Source organism: Terrapene carolina, unplaced genomic scaffold (assembly GCF_002925995.2).
Source record: "Terrapene carolina triunguis isolate 2854851 unplaced genomic scaffold, T_m_triunguis-2.0 Scaffold786, whole genome shotgun sequence".
NCBI lineage: Eukaryota > Metazoa > Chordata > Testudines > Emydidae > Terrapene > Terrapene triunguis.
This window is the reverse complement of record NW_020665137.1, coordinates 82,196-101,727: the sequence shown is the minus strand read 5'-3', so window position 1 is coordinate 101,727 and position 19,532 is coordinate 82,196. Positions and strand designations below refer to the sequence as shown.

The 19,532-nt window shown below is 47.8% G+C and overlaps 1 protein-coding gene across 1 annotated transcript; it reads right to left on the bottom strand.

Moving 5' to 3' along the window:
* Positions 1 to 1,188: 1,188 nt before the first annotated feature.
* On the bottom strand, positions 1,189 to 9,001 carry LOC112118783 (zinc finger protein 239-like). Its single transcript, XM_029913663.1, has 3 exons — positions 8,912 to 9,001; positions 4,250 to 4,363; positions 1,189 to 3,842 (listed from the first exon to the last, which is right to left on the bottom strand). The coding sequence occupies exons 1-3, from the start codon at positions 8,943 to 8,945 to the stop codon at positions 2,845 to 2,847; spliced, it is 1,146 nt and encodes a 381-aa protein (XP_029769523.1). The 5' UTR covers positions 8,946 to 9,001; the 3' UTR covers positions 1,189 to 2,844.
* Positions 9,002 to 19,532: the final 10,531 nt, after the last annotated feature.

Genomic DNA, 19,532 nt, shown 5'->3' with positions numbered 1-19,532 from the left:
CATGAGCCATGTCATTAAGGGGTAGGCTGGGTCCCCAAGGATGACTATAGGCATTTCAACATCCCCAATGGTTATTTTCTGGTCTGGGAAGTAAGTCCCTTGCTGCAGCCATTTAAACAGAGTAGTGTTCCTGAAGACGCGAGTGTCATGAACCCTTCCCGGCCAGCCCACGTTGATGTTGGTGAAACGTCCCTTGTGATCCACCAGTGCTTGCAGCACCATTGAAAAGTACCCTTTGCGGTTTATGTACTGGGTACCCTGGTGCTCCGGTGCCAAGATAAGGATATGGGTTCCATCTATCGTCCCACCACAGTTAGGGAATTCCATTGCAGCAAAGCCATCCACTATGACCTGCACATTTCCCAGAGTCACTATCTTTTGTAGCAGCAGCTCAGTGATTGCTTTGGCTACTTGCATCACAGCAGCCCCCACAGTAGATTTGCCCACTCCAAATTGATTCCCGACTGACCGGTAGCTGTCTGGCGTTGCAAGCTTCCACAGGGCTATTGCCACTCGCTTCTCAACTGTGAGGGCTGCTCTCATCTTGGTATTCTGGCGCTTCGGGGCAGGGGAAAGCAAGTCACAAAGTTCCATGAAAGTGCCCTTACGCATGCAAAAGTTTCGCAGCCACTGGGAATCGTCCCACACCTGCAACACTATGCGGTCCCACCAGTCTGTGCTTGTTTCCCGGGCCCAGAAGCGGCGTTCCACGGCTATAACCTGCCCCATTAACAGCATGATCTCTAAAGCGCCGGGGCCCGCGGTTTGATAGAATTCCATGTCCATGTCCTCATCACTCTCGCCGCCGCGCTGCTGTAGCCTACTCCTCCTCGCCTGGTTTTGCAGGTTCTGGTTCAGCATAAACTGCACGATAATGTGCAAGATGTTTACAATGTTCATGACTGCTGTCTTGAGCTGAGCGGGCTCCATGCTTGCTGTGGTATGGCGTCTGCACTGTTCACCCAGGAAAAAGGCGCGAAACGGTTGTCTGCCGTTGCTTTCCTGGAGAGAGGGGGAGGATGTACCCAGAACCAGAATTTTGGAAACAGATTGTATAAAGTCAAATGTATGCGGACACACTAAGCACATTAATTCGGCAGTGTGCATCCATGTACCGGGGCTAGTGTCGATTTCCGAAGCGTTGCACTGTGGGTAGCTATCCCATAGCTATCTCATAGTTCCCGCAGTCTCCTCCGCCCAATGGAATTCTGGGTTGAGGTCCCAATGCCTGATGGGGCCAAAAACATTGTCGCGGGTGGTTCTTCCATCATTTGTCCAGCATGAAAATGCTTCTTGTCCAACAAGGCAGCCAGATTGGGACCCATAGGCATGGAATGGCTCTGAAGGAATCAGCTGTTTCTCTCTGTGCTTCATCTAACTTTGGATCCAAATGGTAAAAGACAGTTGTTCCCAATTTAATAATGGCATCTTTTAGGAGTGTGATCAATGCCACTTAACTAGGGAGCAGCATTCTAAAAATAGTTTACCTGGGCCACAGATCACCATAGCTTCCATATCTGGGATGAAAATCAACCACTAGTACCTGCAATTTCTACCTGAGTCCCTATCAAATCTTTGACCTTAAGTATAAAATTACTCCAAGTCTCTGGCGTAGAATTCTTCACCAACCACACGACATATCAGTAGCGATAGTGAGGTATAACGCCCCCAAATATGCCCTTTTATTTCTTTAATCTGGTGGCACAGACTTAAATTAGGGACTAAATTCAGGTGCAGTTTAGAATCCCTGTAAGACAACAAATGTCAGGTATCTATTAAAAATAGGTATCTTTCTGCAGCTATATCACATTCAACACAGATTCCATTTTCTACACATTTGCAGCATCTCCCAGGGGTGAGCTGAACAGAAACATCACTTCCATTTTTCCCATCTCTACCTAGAAAGGGATTGCATTTCCCAAATAATAGGAAACATGCACCTGATTAGGAAGGAGATATCTTAAGGAGAGACCTCATGCAGGGCCTGGGCCACAATTGCTTTGGGAGCCAAATGTATGGGTATTTTGCCTATTTACATGTCATTTACTAAGGAATCCTCTTCCCAACCCTTTAGAAAAAATATTGACCTAACCAACTGAACAACAGGGGTGTGATGGGGAATAAGGGAATCTCTCTGACTTACCCTAACTTCTTCTGTTGTTACAGAGAGTGAAATGACATTTTTCCCTATCCCTGCCCTGTTCCTGCTCTTTGTTATAGTTCAATATATTTTAAGTGAGGAAAATGGTAATAAAAATATCTGCTCTCCAGCAAAACTTGAAGCAACATCAAAGCAACTGGGAATGAAATAATTTGTTCCCGAAGGGGAAACTTGATGACTAACAATTGCTTTGAAAAGGGGGAACAGTATAACCGTGATGCTCAGGGTTTGTTTAGACTAGGAAAAGTGATGGAGTTTAGGTTAGGTCAAGGGGAAAGCTAATGCCAACCACTGCAACTGGGCTGCATCTGCACTACAACTATAATTGTCTTTTTACACCAAGATCACTAACTTGAGCAGCCAACGCCATGTACAGTCCTAGTGGATGTAAGGCACAGGTAGTTTTTGCCTCAGTGTAGCTTGTTGGGATCAAACCTCTCTCCCCCACCTGGAGCTGATGAACATTCCTGGCTGGAGGGACACACTCTCCTACGACTCAAAAGGAAAGGAGTTGATAGAAAAGATCACAGGACTGACCCCAAAGCAGGGTGAGCTGCAGAAGCAGACAACTCATCTGGGGGAGCTGAGAGACCCTGGTGAAGATGGTGCAAAGATCACTATATTGGAATTAGCAAATGTGATTTTTTTTTTTTTTTTTTTTTAAAAGAAATCTTTGGCCAGCCCTAATCAAGGCATTTCTCACAGTTCTCTCCCATTTGGATTTTCTGATGTCTAATAGGGAATGACCTCTGATTGAAGCTTTTCCCACATGCAGAGCATGTGTAGGGTCTCTCTCCACTGTGGATTCTACGATGTCTGCTCAGGCTAGAGCTCTGTTTGAAGCTTTTCCCGCACTCAGAGCATGTGTAGGGCATCTCTCCCGTGTGGCTTCTACGATGTGAGATAAGGTTTGAGCTATGATTGAAGCTTTTCCCACATTCAGAGCATGTGTAGGGCATCTCTCCTGTGTGGATTCTCCGATGTGTGATAAGGGCTGACGTCCGACTGAAGCATTTCCCGCACTCAGAGCACGTGTAGGGTTTCTCTCCTGTGTGGATTCTACGATGTGTGATAAGCTGTGAGTGCCGATTAAAGCTTTTCCCACACTCAGAGCATGTGTAGGGCGTCTCTCCTGTGTGGATTCTCTGATGCGCGATAAGGGCATAGCTCCAACTGAAGCCTTTCCCACACTCACAGCATCCGTAAGGTTTCTCACCCGTGTGGATTCTCCTATGTGTCTTAAGGTATGAGCTCCGACTGAAGCGTTTCCCACACTCAGAGCATCCATAAGGTTTCTCACCCGTATGGATTGTCTGATGTGAGATCAGGTGTGAGCTCCGATTGAAGCATTTCCCACACTCAGAGCACATGTAGGGTCTCTCTCCTCTGTGGATTCCCTGATGTGTGAAAAGTTCTGAGCTCCCATTGAAGCTTTCCCCACACTCATGGCATATGTAGCGTGTCTCTTCCAAGTTGATTCTCTCGTGTGTAATAAGGTCTGAGAGGCTACTTAGGTTTTCCTCTGGCCTCTGCTGAGTCTCACAGATTTTTGCTTTTTCTGGGAGTGCACAACTCCCGGAAACATTCCCTTTGGATCTTCCTGATAACGTTCCATGTGGTTCTACTTTCTCAGCATCGTCCTGCTGGGGATTCTCCTCATTCTCACTCACCATCCCAACACCTGATGGGAGACAGAGAGAATCCAGACATAGGTCACTGCCTGTGCCTGAGAGAAAGGAAATCTCAGAGACAGGAATGGAAAAAGGGATGAACAAACCAAAATATGTGCGGGAGAGATCAAACCTATCAGGAGCTGATTTTCCCCAAACCCTTCCCCAGAGGAGAGAGGAAGGGATCAGTTTTGGTCCACATCTCACCAGAACACGCAGGGGAAAGTGGGATCAGGGAGGGATCTGCTGCCAGTTGTCAGTCAGGATAGGTGGGAAGCTATGAGTGACATCTGCCTAATGATTCCACATCTGCAGGGAACAACCTTGAACTTGGAGAGCTCACAAGGTCTTTGTAGGGCATCCCAAATGTTTCCTGTATTCATGGACAGTTTTTGAGTTGGTTTAACCAATTCCTCACCTGTGAAGGCAGCTCTAGGGAGCACTTTTTTCTCAGAGCCGTAGAGGTCTGGAACCCACGGCTCTTCCCCTCGTTCCAGCTGCGAGATCACATCAGGTTTGGAAACTGGAAACCCTGCTCAAGGCAAAGAAAACAAGGGAGGTCAGTGGAATTTGTGGGATACTTGTCACAAACAACATTCCATGGTTTTAACCCCAGCTCATTTTTAAGTAGTAACATCCCAAGGCCAGCTTCCTTGGCTCAAAGTGGCAGGAGAGTTGTTATTATTATAAATCATATTCATTACCTTAGTGCCTAAGGACCAACAGTGGGTCCCCATTGTGCTAGGCAAAGTACAAACACAGAATAGTAGATGGCCCATGCCCTGAAGAATTTACAATCTAAATAGACAAGACAAACACAGAATGGGGGAAGGGGTAGAACCCACTGTGAGAATATAGATATTCAGGCCTCCCTGTAAACCCTATTATTTAAGAATTTAGGTGCATTTTTATCACTTAGCTAGTTACAAAGGTATAAAAACAAAGAATCAAAATCTCAGTCTGCTTGTGTATGGGCCTTCTCTCACTGGGATAGTCTGAGGCCTTGTTCTTAGGCTAAGGCCTTTGGCTAAGCAGCAGGGGCAGCCAAAAGCTGAGAAGCGAACGGTCACGTCCTCACATCCCAAACCAGTCACATTGAAATAAGGTGATATTGGGCTGTTAGGCAGATGATCCTGTCCAGATAGTGCCCATCACCACCAGATAAAGAAACAGATCTTAAGATGGTTAAAGAAAATTTAGTTTGATTTCATGCCAGACAGGATGCTATCACTTATCAACGGTTGTGGTACCCTCATTTCTGTATTGTTTTATCTTTATGGCCACCACTTTTCTATTGTTAATCTGTCTGGTTCTCTAATTGTTTCTGTCTGCTGTATAATTAGTTTTGCTAGGTGTAAGTTAATTAGGGTAGTAGGATATAATTGGTTAGAGAATTATGTTACAATATGTTAGGACTGGTTAGTTAAATGTCAGTAAAATGATTGTTTAAGGTATAGCTGAGAATATGACTATATAAACTGGGGTCAAACAGGAGGGGGAAGGGAAATTGGAATCAGGTTTATTAATGGGGGGAATGGGAACAGGGACACAGGCAAGGCTCTGCGGCATCAGAGCTGGGAAGGGAACACTGGGGAACAGACTCTCTGAGCATATAGCGATAAGCCCGACTGGTGTAACGGACTTTGGAATATGCTTGCTTGGAAACTAACCCCAATAAACATCGCATTATCTGCCCTTCGGACTTGTGGTCTTTTGCTGCTTGCTGTCTGCGTGACAAGAACCAGGGAAGTGGGAGGGTGAAGGGAAAGCCCTCTAACAAAACTGACATGACCTGATAACCAAGAGGTAAGCCTTAGAGGAAGGTTTTCATACACTTTGTAACTGATGAGGGATTCCCACGAGGACTGATGAGGGTGCAATGGTAAATACACATTTAGATCCTTTTCTTGTTTTATATCTTTTTCCCATAAGGCTTAACCTCTGGCACACTGTCATGGATGCATAGCATCTGTGCAATGCCCTGGCTTTTAAACAGTCCTTGAGAGGTGCCCCTTGAGTGCGCTAGACCCCCAGGGGGTCTCACTCTTCCACAAGGATAGGCCATGTAGCTTCAGCACCTGAGACTGAGCCTCTGGCTTCAACACTCCTATTTCAACCTGTGAGCTCTGCCAGCAGGTCCAGCTGAACTACACTCCTGTTCAGAGACTGTTCCTCATTCATGCTTCAGTGCTCCTCAGCAAGTTTTTGCTGTGACACTGGGCAGACTGTTAAAATAGAACAGGGTTTATTAGTCAACTGAAACACAGCATTAGAAAGTCTTTAGATTAGGACAGAGAAGCAAAGAAGATAATATAGTCCATATTGGCCAATGCTCTTGAGCCATGCTGCTGTTATAAACAGTTTGGTTTCCTTTCAGTTTGCCTGTCCATTTGTCTTCGCTCCAGTAGAGCTCCCTGCATCAGCAAACCCAGTTCTTCCTGCTCCCAGAAACATAATGAGTCCATGTATGCTTCACTCAGCAAAGCTGAGATCCTCCCATGGACAGGTGACAATTATTCCCTTGTCTCTGTCGGGTATTCCATTGATGTAGGTTGGTCCCAGCCTGTCCTTAATGACACATTCGTATCACCCCATAACAGCTACGTGACAAAACACCTCAAGTCTCCTGCTCTTTATAATCATAGCAATACCAATCACAGAAGGAAACTGAGGAGCATATTGGCAACATAGAAATATCACGAAAATTTCCACCTCTATCACACACACACTGCTCACAGCCCTTGGAGAGAAAGCAAAGCGCAGGAACTGGATGTTAGTCCAGCGAACACAGTGGAGGACAAGCTGCAATCCTCAAACCCTGGTCGAAAAGGAGAGGCATGTGGGTCCCTACCCATAGAGAGGGGCTGGCTAGAGGCCTGATACTTGAGAGGGTATTCCTTGAGCAGACCATGGAGGCAGGTAAAAGACTTAGCTACTCCAGAACTGTGACATTGCAAAAGCACATTTTGGGGAATTAGGTAATCTAGTGATTTAGGTGTAATGGGAGGCAGAATTAAACTCCCCCAGTGTGTGGAGAAGGCTGGGGAATTAAACACTAAAATTCAGGAACAACAGCCTCTAATTCTTCCAGAAAAGGAGAAGGTAAGAAACAAGAACTGGGCCACGCAACATCAGGAGGGACAGGCTCAAAGATCCAAGGAGCCTGGAGGGAAGACAGCTTGTGGCTGCTGCCGATGGGAGAGTGGGGCCAAGACTCTCTCCAAACTCTCACTCCTGTTGACCCCGACCTGATTTTATGATCTATGACCTAGTCACATGTCTTGTGGCAATTTTATACTTGCTAGAGGTAAAATGTCATTATCAGAGTATTGCTTATTAGCTTGGAATGTGCATGCAGTGGCAAGGAGGTGAACATAAGTAAATGGGTTATTAAGCTTGCTACAGTTAAGGGCCTTATATTAGGTGGAGGCTTTGTGGGAGTAGTTATGCTGAAGTCTGGGATTTACCTGAATAGGACTAAGAAGAGAATCCCAGGTCAGATATTTTGCACCCTGATTTTGAGAGACTAACGAGGAATCACAAACAGGTGCAATACGCCATAGGATTCTGAAAGGAAGTAAGTTTGGGATTAGCAATTAGGTTGTTATGCAGTATCTCAGCAGTTGGACGCATTCATATATTGGAATTAATAAATAAGTGATGTAAATCATGAGTATTAATGCTTGATGCTTAATTATAGACTTCCCAAATGCCACATATGGGGTGGGGCAGCTATTGACATTATTTTAATCAGAATAAAGGAGCAGATATGGTATATAGCCATCCTATTACCATAAGGAAGCGGATAAAATACCTCTCCTAGTTACCATTTTTTCATTTTGTCAGGTCCCCAAGTAAAGTGAAGCAGGGCCTCCATTCTGATGGTCTCCCTTGCCCCTCGATCTTTGTTTCCAATGGTGTCCATAACTTGTAAGTATGCATAAGGCAAGACCCTCTTTACTATACTTATCTTAGTCTAATCATTATGTGTATTGATCCTTGCCTATGATTTCAGTTATAACTGTCTGTAATAAATCAAGTTTCACCAAATTCCATCTTCTCAATTAACTTTGAATAGCAATGTACAAGGGCAAATTGTACCCCAATATGTAATCTTAAGAGGTGTAAAAAGTGCACATTTGTGCCTAGGTAGTGGCCAGGCGATGGGAGGGAGGAATGCAGCAAGGACTCAGGATCGGTGGCAGGGTCGCTGTGCATAGAGATGGGGAGGGGGGTAATGAGCGAGAGAGGGAGGTCAAGAGTTAAAATAATAATATTTGGGGGGGGGGGGGAAACGTAAAAAGAAGTGAAACAACAGAAATAAAACTGGAGCGTAGGCTCTAAAGCAACAAGACTTGGGTAGGGATTCAGGGTTAAATGTCTCAGATCCCCCACAACTGTAGATCCCAAAACTTCTCCTCCTTTCCACTGACCCACCCAGCCCACTTCCTGGGTGCCCTTCTTCCATACTCCCCTCCCCTTCTTCCCATTGCTCTCAGCTGTCACCACCTCCCAGCACCTTGGGAGCTTCTTGTGTTCCCTCCTCGTCTCTTACTACCCCCTCCACCCCTGCTGCTTCTTAGCTCTCATCCTGCACACACACTCACCATTTCCTGGCACCCCAGAATTATCTACTCCCCCCGCTTCTCCTCCCTTTGCACAGCTCTGTTCTCCCTTCACCCGTGGGGTCCTGAATGGCAATATGTGCTCTCCTATCAAAAGATGAGCTCATCTGACTGTCACACAAGCCATGCATCAGTCATCGACCTATTTACTCAATTTAGAATTCTACAGGTGGCATATTTTCCTCTTAAAATGAGGAAATGGCATGAAAGCTGTAGTTATTAATGCAGTTATTAATGTATCCAATAAGGATACATTAAATGCAATTTTAAAATGACTGATGGCACCAAAAAGGCACATGTCCAAAAATTATTTTAGTGGGTGGGAGATAAGGAAAAAAAGGAGGGCAAGGAAACTTGTCAAAACTTCTATGATGAATGAAGGTATAAAGTTATTACTACTCAAGTTCTTTAGAGACCTGACAGCTTCTAATAACAGAGGGGACAGGACTCCTTACCCAGAAAGACCACCGTCTCATAGTTCTCCTGCATGACATCCCTGTAGAGGGCTCTCTGAGTGCGGTCGAGCAGAGCCCCCTCTTCCCTGGTGAAATACACAGCCACCTCCTCGAAAGTCATCGGCCCCTGAAAGAGCAAGAATCCAACACTCAGTACCTGCTTCCCCACTCACAACCCCACTACTCACGGAACAGCAGCACGAGGTAAATGGAAGCTCCATGAGGCACATGTTAGCAGAGTCCCACCCCACCTTGCTTAGAGCAGTCAGGAGGCATCAGAGGGTAGAAAGAGAAAACATTTGTGTCTCTCAGCTGACAGACGGAGGCAAGGTCTTCACATACCTACTAGCCAGAGCTTGATATAGGACAGGGGTCTCAAACACGCGGCCCGCAGGGTGATTTTCTGCGGCCCGCGAACCCCTCGCAGCCCCCCCCGCCCTCCCCCAGTGTTTACCAGAGCGGCTCCGGCCGGACGTGCACCGGGAGCAGGGCAGGCTCCCTGCCTGCCTGCCCTGCCCTGCGCAGCTCCGGGAAGAGGCTGGAACATGGGGAAGGGGGGGCGGAGGGGCTGTGTGTGGCTGTTGCTTCAGGCAGCGCCCCCAGCAGCTCCAATTGGCCGGGAACGGGGAACTGCGGCCAATGGGAGCTGCTGGCGGCGGTGCCTCAAGCAACAGAAACACACAGCCCCTCCGCCCCCCCCTTCCCCACGTTCCAGCCTCTTGCAGGGGCAGGGCAGACAGGCAGGCAGGCAGCCTGCCCTGCCCCCGGTATGCGCCGGGCCGGAGCCTGCCCCCCGAACCCCTCCTGCAGCTGAACCCCCTGCCCTGAGCCCCCTGCCACACCCTGCACCCCGACCCCCTGCCATACCCTGCATCCCTCCTGCACCCCGACCCCCGCCTCACCCCGCACCCCTCCTGCATCCCAACCCACTGCCTTGAGCCCCATGCCGCACCCCGACCCCCGCCGTACCCTGCATCCCTCCTGCACCCTGACCCCTGCCGCACCCTGCACCCCGACCCCCTGCCCTGAACCCCCTGCCACACCCCGCACTCCTCTTGCACCCCAACCCACTGCCCTGCGCCCCCTGCTGCACCCCACACTCCTCTCGCACCCCAACCCCCTGCCCTGATCCCCCTGCCGCACCCTGCACCCTTGCTGTACCCCTCACCCCTCCTGCACCCCACACCCCAACTCCCTGCCCTGAGCCCTCACCACACCCCACCCCACACCCCTCCTGCACCCCCTGGGGGCAGGGAGGGGGTGGGGATTTTGGGGAAGGGGTTGGAATGGGGGCAGGGAAGGGGTGGGAAGAGGCGGGGCCTCATGGAAGGGGTGGAGTGGGGGCGGGGCCGAGGGCGGCAAGGGGGGGAGGTGTCAGTAATGCGGCCCTCGGGCCAATGTACTAGTCCTCATGTGGCCGTCATGGTCATTTGAGTTTGAGACCCCTGATATAGGAGATGGGACTGTCTCTGGACCCTGCTGATGGCTCCCTGGTAGGAATCCTAACACAGTCCAAATAAAATATATGGAAGAAAGGGGAAGTCCATAGGAAAGAATATAAGTGAGAAGGTCAGAATTGTAGAAAACTGGCTATCAAAAATCAATGACCAATCAATGACAATAAGGAGGAAGTTTTTAAAAGTATATTAAGTACAAAATTAATCTTAACAATGGTAGTGGTAAATTACTAGACGGAAATGGCAGAATTATAAAAAATAATGCAGAAGAGGTAAAAGTGTTCAATAAATATTTCTCTCCTGGATTTGGAGAAAAACAGATGTTGTACTCATATCATAAGATGTTGACGACGACACTCTTTTCATTCCAACAAGAACTCACAAGGACGTTAAACAGCAGCTATTAAAAAGTTAGACATGTTTAAATCAGCAGGTCCAGATAACTTGTATCCAAGAGGTTTAAAAGATCTGGTGGAGGAGCGTGGTGGACTGTTAATGTTTATTTTAATTAGAACTTGGAACACTGGGGAAATTCCAGAAGACTGGAATAAAGCTAATGCTGTGCCAATATTTTAAAAGTGTAAAAGAGATGACCCAGCTAAATACAAGAGTGTCAGTCTGACATCGATACTGGACAAGATAATGGAGCAGCCGATACTGGATTTATTAATAAAGAATTAAAGGAGGGTAATATAATTAGTACCCATCAACAAAGGTTTAGAGAAAATAGATCCTATCAAACTAACTGGATATCCTTATTGGATGAGATCAAAAGTTTGGTTGCAGCTAATATTATTGATGTAATATACCTAGACTTCTGTAAGGCATATGACTTGGTTCAGCACAATATTTTGACTAAAAAACTAGAATGATACAAAATAAACACGGCATACATTAAATAGATTAAAAACTGTGATTGTCAATGCGGAACCGTGTTCGAGTGGATTTATTTCTAGCGGGTTCCCACAAGGATTGGATCTTGGCCCTGTGGTATTTAACATTCTTATCAATGACCTTGAAGAGAAGATAAAATCATCACTGATAAAGTTTGCAGTTGCCACAAAGATTGGGAGTGGTGGTAACTAATGAAGTGTCAATAGATTTAGGCTCCAGCACTGGGAGTCTGGGAAGTTTTCCTAGCCCGTGTTGGAGGGCTATTTCCTGTTCCACAAAGAGGGGAAGTTCCATTCCCAACTCCTGTGCCTTGAAATTAGGCCCTATCTGACACTACACCTCATATTCAGTATAGTGGTATGATTATAATAGGATTAGGTCATAATTATGATGCATTATGTGCAAGACGCATCATGTGCAGTGTCATTGGAAAAGTTATGATTTGCTGAATAGGATTATCCTATTTGTGTGCATAGATCATGTTTGTATCTGAAGTTATGAATATTGACTTTGTATCTGTATTTCAAACGTGTTTACTCTGGGTAACACCCATAACTAGCCTTTCAGGTACAACAATAAAGAAGCCAGACAGTGCTGATGGCTCATCAACAAAGACAATGGACAGTGGAAGAGCTTAGCCTTCCTGTGAATGATTCAGCCAGCCTATGAATCATGGCTACTATGACTCAGCAGTGCATGCTAGGTCATGTGACCAGACCACATAACACTGAACTCCATTTTGGTACCTGTATTTTTCCACAAACTGGACTGGGAATTGAGTTTGGAACAAAGGGTTCCCCCCATGTGGAAAAGCTACATAAGGTGGGGTGTGACATCATCTCTTGGCCTCATTCCCCACACAAGAGAACTCCTGGAAACACATGAGGAACAAAGACTGAACTGTGGGAAGTGCTGGTCCCAGGGTAAAGAGATTTCTGGCTTGTGTATGGAAACTTGGTGGACTGCTTGTATCATCAGTCAGGGTGAGAAATTGCTAATTCAAATTCTATCCATCTAGTATGTTAGGCTTACTTTGAGTTTTTGGTTATTTGCTAAGTAATCTACTTTGATCTGTGTGCTATCATTTATAATTGTTGGGATATGTTAGGGTTAAGTAAAAGACCTGGGAAGCTGCTAATGTGCTGACATGGCATTAGGGGAAAAAGGCATAAGCAGGCAGTAATTCTTTGCTTAATAAATAAGTTGCCATACTTTTCCTTTCCCTGTTGCTTGTAACAATTGATAAGGATGCAGCTGCACGAGAAATGTAGTTGTCGGAATGAATGTACTTTGTGTGAAAGAAAGTAAAAGAAATGTTATCTCCCCCTCCCTTCCTTTCCCAGCTACATAAACAAGCCCTGGCTTATGGCCCCTTTCCCCCTCCCCTGAGAACTGCTGATTAGGGAAATTTGTAGCAACACATTCATGCAAAGAACTGTATTTTCAAGGTAAAACTGTCTGTATGACATGCGTAATCCTGCAAATAATAGACAGGGATGGGTATACTAACAGTATGGGTGTTTCTATTACTTAATAAGGGTTTTAGGGGTGTTGCAATGGATGTAGGCGTGTACATACTAACTTAGATAAAAGGAGTGCGATGCAACTAATCCAATGCTTACTCGACAATTGGGTCGAGGGGAACAAGTATTGCAATAAAGAAGCCTGTACTCATATCCGCCTCTGGGCCAACCTGCTCCTTTTTTCTTCTAACAATAATCACTTAAATCTGTCTTTCTGCAGTTAATAAACTTGTTTTATGCTTTATCTTAACTAGTGTTAAGTATTTTGAGTGAAGTGTCTGGGGAAAATCTGAGCTTGGTTAGCAGAAGCTTGTTGTGCATCTCTGTCCCATATTGAGGGGAAGGTGAAATATATTAATGAGCTTACATTATAGAGATCCCTGTGCACTATAAGATGATATAATTCTGGATTTATACTACAGCAGGTGTGCAAGGTTAAGGGGTTGGGAAATCTGCTGTTGTCTTCTATCTGTTCTTGAGTGGCTTAGGTAAAGCACTTAGGTAGCTTAGTTGGGTGTATGGAGCCACCTGCTGTTGTGTTGGGTGATAACAGGGCCTGGAGAGGCTGGCTGAATCTCCAGCAAAGCAGTGTGAGAAGGGCCAGCCCAGCGTGAGGGTTAGAGGGCACAGCGGTTCCCAGAAGCCCCCCTGATTGCACTCCAGGGGTGACAACCCATCACACCCTAGATTACACAAGTCTCAGTGGGCTTGTCACATCCTGTTATTTCCTGCCTCCCACCACCTGTAGCAACTACCACCTTCCTATGCCTTTACTGCTCCTCTCCCTCCAAGCAGAGCCCAGCACCAGCTCCCTGATAATCTCTTACCTGAACCAGCTCCATTGCAGCCATTTCCTTCCCCCTGGGAGGATGGGATGATCTGGAGCAAAACGTGGACGTTATTTTGTAGCCTGACAGGATGAGAAGGGCAATGTGAGAGAATTCAGACAGGGCTTTTGTCCATTCCACAAGCTGATTCCCCCCAGGATTTTTCCCTGCTAATGGACATTCTAGGTTCTGCCACACTGTGAAGCACAGAGTGACCTTATTCCAGTACAGGCCTAGCCCCCTCCCACCAGGGTGTAACCCTCTGAGAAATGGTGATACCCTCCCAGTAACACTTTTAAAGTTTGCGGACGATACCAAGCTGGGAGGGGTTGCAAGTGCTTTGGAGGATAGGATTAAAATTCAAAATGATCTGGACAAACTGGAGAAATGGTCTGAAGTAAATAGGATGAAATTCAATAAGGACAAATGCAAAGTACATCGCTTAGGAAGGAACAATCAGTTGCACACATACAGAATGGGAAATGAGTGCCTAGGAAGGAGTACTGCGGAAAGGGATCTGGGAGTCATAGTGGATCACAATCTAAATATGAGTCAACAGTGTAATGCTGTTGCAAAAAAAGGAAACATCATTCTGGGATATATTAGCAGGAGTACTGTAAGCAAGACACGAGAAGTAATTATTCTGCTCTACTTCACACTGATTAGGCCACAACTGGAGTACTGTGTCCAGTTGTGGGTGCCACATTTCAGGAAAGATGTGGACAAATTGGAGAAAGTCCAGAGAAGAGCAACAAAAATGATTAAAGGTCTAGAAAACATGACCTAGGAGGGAAGATTGAAAAAATTGGGTTTGTTTAGTCTGGGAAAGACTCAGGCCTGGTCTACACTAGGCGTTTATGTCGAATTTAGCGCCGTTACATCGACTTAACCCTGCACCCGTCCACACCACGAAGCTATTTAGTTCGACATAGAGCTCTCTTTAATTCGATTTCTGTACTCCTCCCCAACGAGGGGAGTAGCGCTAAATTCGACATGGCCATATTGAATTAGGCTAGGTGTGGATGGAAATCGACACTAATAGCTCCGGGAGCTATCCCACAGTGCACCACTCTGTTGACGCTCTGGACAGCAGTCCGAGCTCGGATGCTCTGACCAGCCACACCCCGGGAAAATTTGAATTCCTTTTCCTGTCTGTGCAGTTTGAATCGCATTTCGTGTTTGGACATCGTGGCGAGCTCAGCAGCAGTGGCAACGATGCAGAGCTCTCCAGCAGAGATGGCCGTGCAATCCCAGAATAGAAAGAGGGCCCCAGCATGGACTGATCGTGAAGTCTTGGATCTCATCGCTGTGTGGGGAGATGAGTCCGTGCTTTCCGAGCTGCGCTCCAAAAGACGGAATGCAAAGATCTACGAGAAGATCTCTAAAGCCATGGCAGAGAGAGGATACAGCCGGGATGCAACGCAGTGCCGCGTGAAAATCAAGGAGCTGAGACAAGGCTACCAAAAAACAAAAGAGGCAAACGGACGCTCCGGATCCCAGCCCCACACATCCCGTTTCTACGAGGCACTGCATTCCATCCTAGGTGCGGCCGCCACCACTACCCCACCACTGACCGTGGACTCTGAGGATGGGATATTGTCCGCGGCCGGTTCCTCGGACATGTTAGCGGACAGGGAAATGAGGAAGGAGATGAGGAGGACGAGGCAGTCGACAGCGCTTACAACGCTGATTTCCCCGACAGCCAGGATATCTTCATCACCCTTACAGAGATCCCCTACCAACCGTCCCCAGCCGTTATCCCAGACAGATTCAGGGGAAGGATCAAGCAGTAAGTGCTCTAAACATGTAAACATTTATTTGTAACAGAACTGGAATATTTATAATATTAACAATGTGTTTTTCCTAAAGTGCTTTAAACATGTAAACATTTATGTGCAACAAAACTGGAATATTTACAATATTAACAAAGGGTTTCTCATGATTTCTCTGCCTTAGGCGCTTCACTATTTAGTCCCAACTATTTAAAAAAAATTTAACAATGTCCGGTTATTCATGATTCTGCTGCCCAAGACGCTCCACTCTTTAGTCCCAGTGCACCTACGCCAAAATCCGGTCAATATGGCCGGGGATAGACGTGAAATCCTCATGGGAGAACTTTTCGTAGGTCTCATGGAGGTACTTTTCCAGCCTGTTCATCAGGTTCCTGGGTAGGGTGATCTTATTTGGTCCCCCATGGTACGAGACGTTTCCCCGCCACGACACAATCAAGTATTCTGGGATCATCGCACGGCAGAGCATGGCAGCATACGGCCCTGGTTTTTGCATGCTTTCCCTAAGCATGCGTTCCTTCTCGCTGTCCGAGATCCTCATGAGGGTGATGTCGCTCATGATGCCCTGCTTTGAATTAGGGAGGGGAATGTTAGTATTGGGACTGCTTTACAGCCACGCAGTGGAGGGAGAGGGGCAGCATACAGGGATCCTTCCCTAGGACAGCCGCGAGGGGGTGGGACAGGGGCAGAGTTCATGCTAGCCTGATTGCTGCCAGCAGCGACTGGCATTGCTTTCAATGTGAAAGGAGGCCAGTGCTACTATTAAAGTTTTAAGCAGCCACAAGTCTACGGCTTACCATGTTTGCCTGCTACAGAAGTTCAGGTGTCCTGCCCCGCTTCTCAGATCGGCAGTGCAAGACCCCAGGCATTGAAGGTGAGGGCCGAAAATTCGACCTTGTCCTGAGTGCGCCTGTGAGAGGTGCAGTGCATGGTCTTGTTCACAGAGAAAGACTATGTTCTTTGTTCACAACAAAATTTATCTGTCTCAGGAATTCACTCCCTTTTTCCCATTCCCACAGACACATCTGCGACTGTGTCCCAACCCAGCCTGGCATCACACTCCCAGAGGCTAGCGCAGATTAGGCGGAGGAAGAAGAAGACGCGTGAGGACATGTTCTCAGAACTAATGGGCTGCTCCCGAGCCCAGGCAGCCCAGCAGACACAGTGGAGGGAGAACTTGTCCCAAATGCACCGAGAAATCATGGAACGGGAGGAGAGGTGGCGTCAAGAGGACCAGCAGGCGACTCAAACGCTGCTTGGACTAATGAGGGAGCAAACGGACACGCTCCGGCGCCTTGTGGATGTTCTGCAAGACCGGAGGCAGGAGGACAGAGCCCCGCTGCAGTCTCTCTCTAACTGCCCTCCCCCGCCACCAAGTCCCACACCCCCCTCACCCAAAGTCCAAAGAAGGAGGGGCGGCAAGGGCCGTTAAAACTTTCAGTCAACCCCTGCAGACTGCTCAAAGTTTGAAAAGTCCTTTCCTACCCACCTCACACAAGTTTCCCCCCGCCCCCGTTTCATGTGTGGTTCATAATAAAATATTCGTTTCTGTTAATTACTGTTTCCATGATTTTCTTTTGGAGGAGAGTCTGTTTGAAGGGGGGAAGGGGCTTGGTAATTGGACAGGACAGTCACCTTTAGCAGGGTACAGAGGCGGGGGCAGGTCCAGCATCAGGACACATACACAGTGCAGTCACTAGTTACCCTGGTCAGTCTGGGAGGTGGTTTTCATGTTCTGTGTGGGGGGTGGGGGGGTTGCTCTGTGACTTTGTGGCGGGGGAGGGCAGTTACTGATCTTATGCAGCGGTCCTTATCCTGGATCACAGAGCCACGCAGCAGGGGATCTGTAACCCTCCTCCCACTGTCAGAAAGTCACCTAGCAGACACATACACGCAGTCCCGCCCAGGAGTGCTGGCAGGCTCCGTTGAAACAACCAGTCCACCACTGCGGAGCCTGTCATTCCTGGAGTTTAGAAGCATCATTTGCATCAGAACACTAAACCCGCCCCCCGCCACAGTCTGCGTCCCATGTTTAAAACATTCCCGCGAAAACAGTAATAAAGACAACGGTGTTCATTAACAAAACAGAACAGATTTTATTTCTTGGGAAGGGGGTGAAGGGGTATGTAGCTGGAGAGGATAGTCAACATAAACTGGGTAAAGAAACGGGGGCAGGTTCAGCTTCTGTGTCCACAAACTTAACAGTCACTGGTTACCCTGCTCAGTCAGGAACCTAGCTTTCAAAGCCTCCCGAATGCACAGCGCGTACCGCTGGGATCTTCTAATCGCCCAGCTGTCTGGCTGGGCGTAATCAGCAGCCAGGCTATTTGCCTCAACCTCCCACCCCGCCATAAAGGTCTCCCCCTTGCTCTCACAGAGAGTGTGGAGCACACAGCAAGCTGCTATAACAATGGGGATATTGGTTTCGCTGAGATCACAGCGAGTCAGTAAGCTTCTCCATCTCCCCTTGAGACGGCCAAAAGCACACTCCACCACCATTCTGCACTTGCTCAGCCGGTAGTTGAACAGTTCTTTTTCTGTGTCCAGGGCGCCAGTATAGGGCTTCATGAGCCAGGGCATTAGCGGGTATGCTGGGTCCCCGAGGATCACTGTAGGCATCTCCACATCCCCAAGAGTTATTTTGTGGTCCGGGAAGTAAATACCTTCCTGCAGCCGTCTAAACAGACCAGAGTTCCTGAACACGCGAGCGTCATGAACCTTGCCCGGCCATCCGACGTTGAAGTTGGTAAAATGTCCCCTACGGTCCACCAGTGCTTGCAGCACCATTGAAAAGTAGCCCTTTCTGTTAATGTACTGGCTGGCCTGGTGGTCCGGTCCCAGGATAGGGATGTGAGTCCTATCTATAGCCCCACTGCAGTTTGGGAATCCCATCACGGCGAAGCCATCTATGATGACCTGCGCGTTTCCCAGGGTCACTACCTTTGAGAGCAGTACCTTAACGACTGCGTTGGCTACTTGCATGACAACAACCCCCACGGTAGATTTGCCCACACCAAAGTGGTTCGTGACTGACCGGTAGCTGTCCGGCGTTGCAAGCTTCCAGAGGGCTATGGCCACTCGCTTCTGGACAGTCAGGGCTGCTCGCATCCGGGTGTCATTGCGCTTCAGGGCAGGGGACAGCAACTCACAAAGTTCCAGGAAAGTGCCCTTCCGCATGCGAAAGTTTCGCAGCCACTGGGATTCATCCCAGACCTGCAGCACTATGCGGTCCCACCAGTCCGTGCTTGTTTCCCGGGCCCAGAATCGCCGTTCCACAATATCCACATGACCCATTGCCACCATGATGTCCTGGGCGCTGGGGCTCGTGGTTTCTGACAGCTCTGTGCTACTCTCCGACTTTAGGCCCTCACGGCGGTGCCGTAGCCTCCTCGCCTGATTTCTCTGCATCTGCCTCAGGGAAAGGTGTATGATAAGCTGCGAGGCGTTGAGAACGGCCACAACTGCAGCGATGGTCGCAGCGGGATCCATGCTCGCAGTGCTGTGGCGTCCGCGCTGTCACTGATCAGAAAAGTGCGCGAACTGATTTCCCGCCGGCGCTTTCAGGGAGGGAGGGAGGTCGGTAGTGACGGACGGATGACGATAGTTACCCAAAAGCACCCTCTACACATTTTTTTACCCAGAAGGCATTGGCGGCTCGACCCAGAATTCCAATGGGCAGCGGGGACTGCGGGAACTGTGGGATAGCTGCCCACAGTGCACCGCTTCCAATGTCGACGCTTGCCCCGTTAGTGTGGACTCACAAAGTCGAATTACTGTCCTTAGTGTGGACACACACGTTCGACTTTGTAATATCGATTCCACATATTCGATTTAACTAAAAATCGAACTACTCTCGTAGTGTAGACATACCCTCAGAGGGGACATGATCACAGTTTTCAAGTACATAAAAGGTTGTTACAAAGATGCCAGAGAAAAATTGTTCTTCTTAACCTCTGAGGATAGGACAAGAAGCAATGGACTTAAATTACAGCAAGGGCGTTTTAGGATGGAGATTAGGAAAAAAAACTTCCTGTCAGTGGTTAAGCACTGGAATAAATTGCCTAGGGAGGTTGTGGAATCTCCATCATTGGGGATTTTTAAGAGCAGGCTGGAGAAACACCTCTCAGGGA

Bases quoted from the DNA above. Each gene is read 5' to 3' on its own strand.
- LOC112118783 (XM_029913663.1), bottom strand. From the start codon at position 8,945: ATGCAGGAGAACTATGAGACGGTGGTCTTTCTGG. The intron at 4,364-8,911 runs GTAAGGAGTCCT...TGCCTTGAGCAG, and splicing joins TGAGACGGTGGTCTTTCTGG to GGTTTCCAGTTTCCAAACCT. The intron at 3,843-4,249 runs GTGAGGAATTGG...GTCTCCCATCAG, and splicing joins CCCTAGAGCTGCCTTCACAG to GTGTTGGGATGGTGAGTGAG.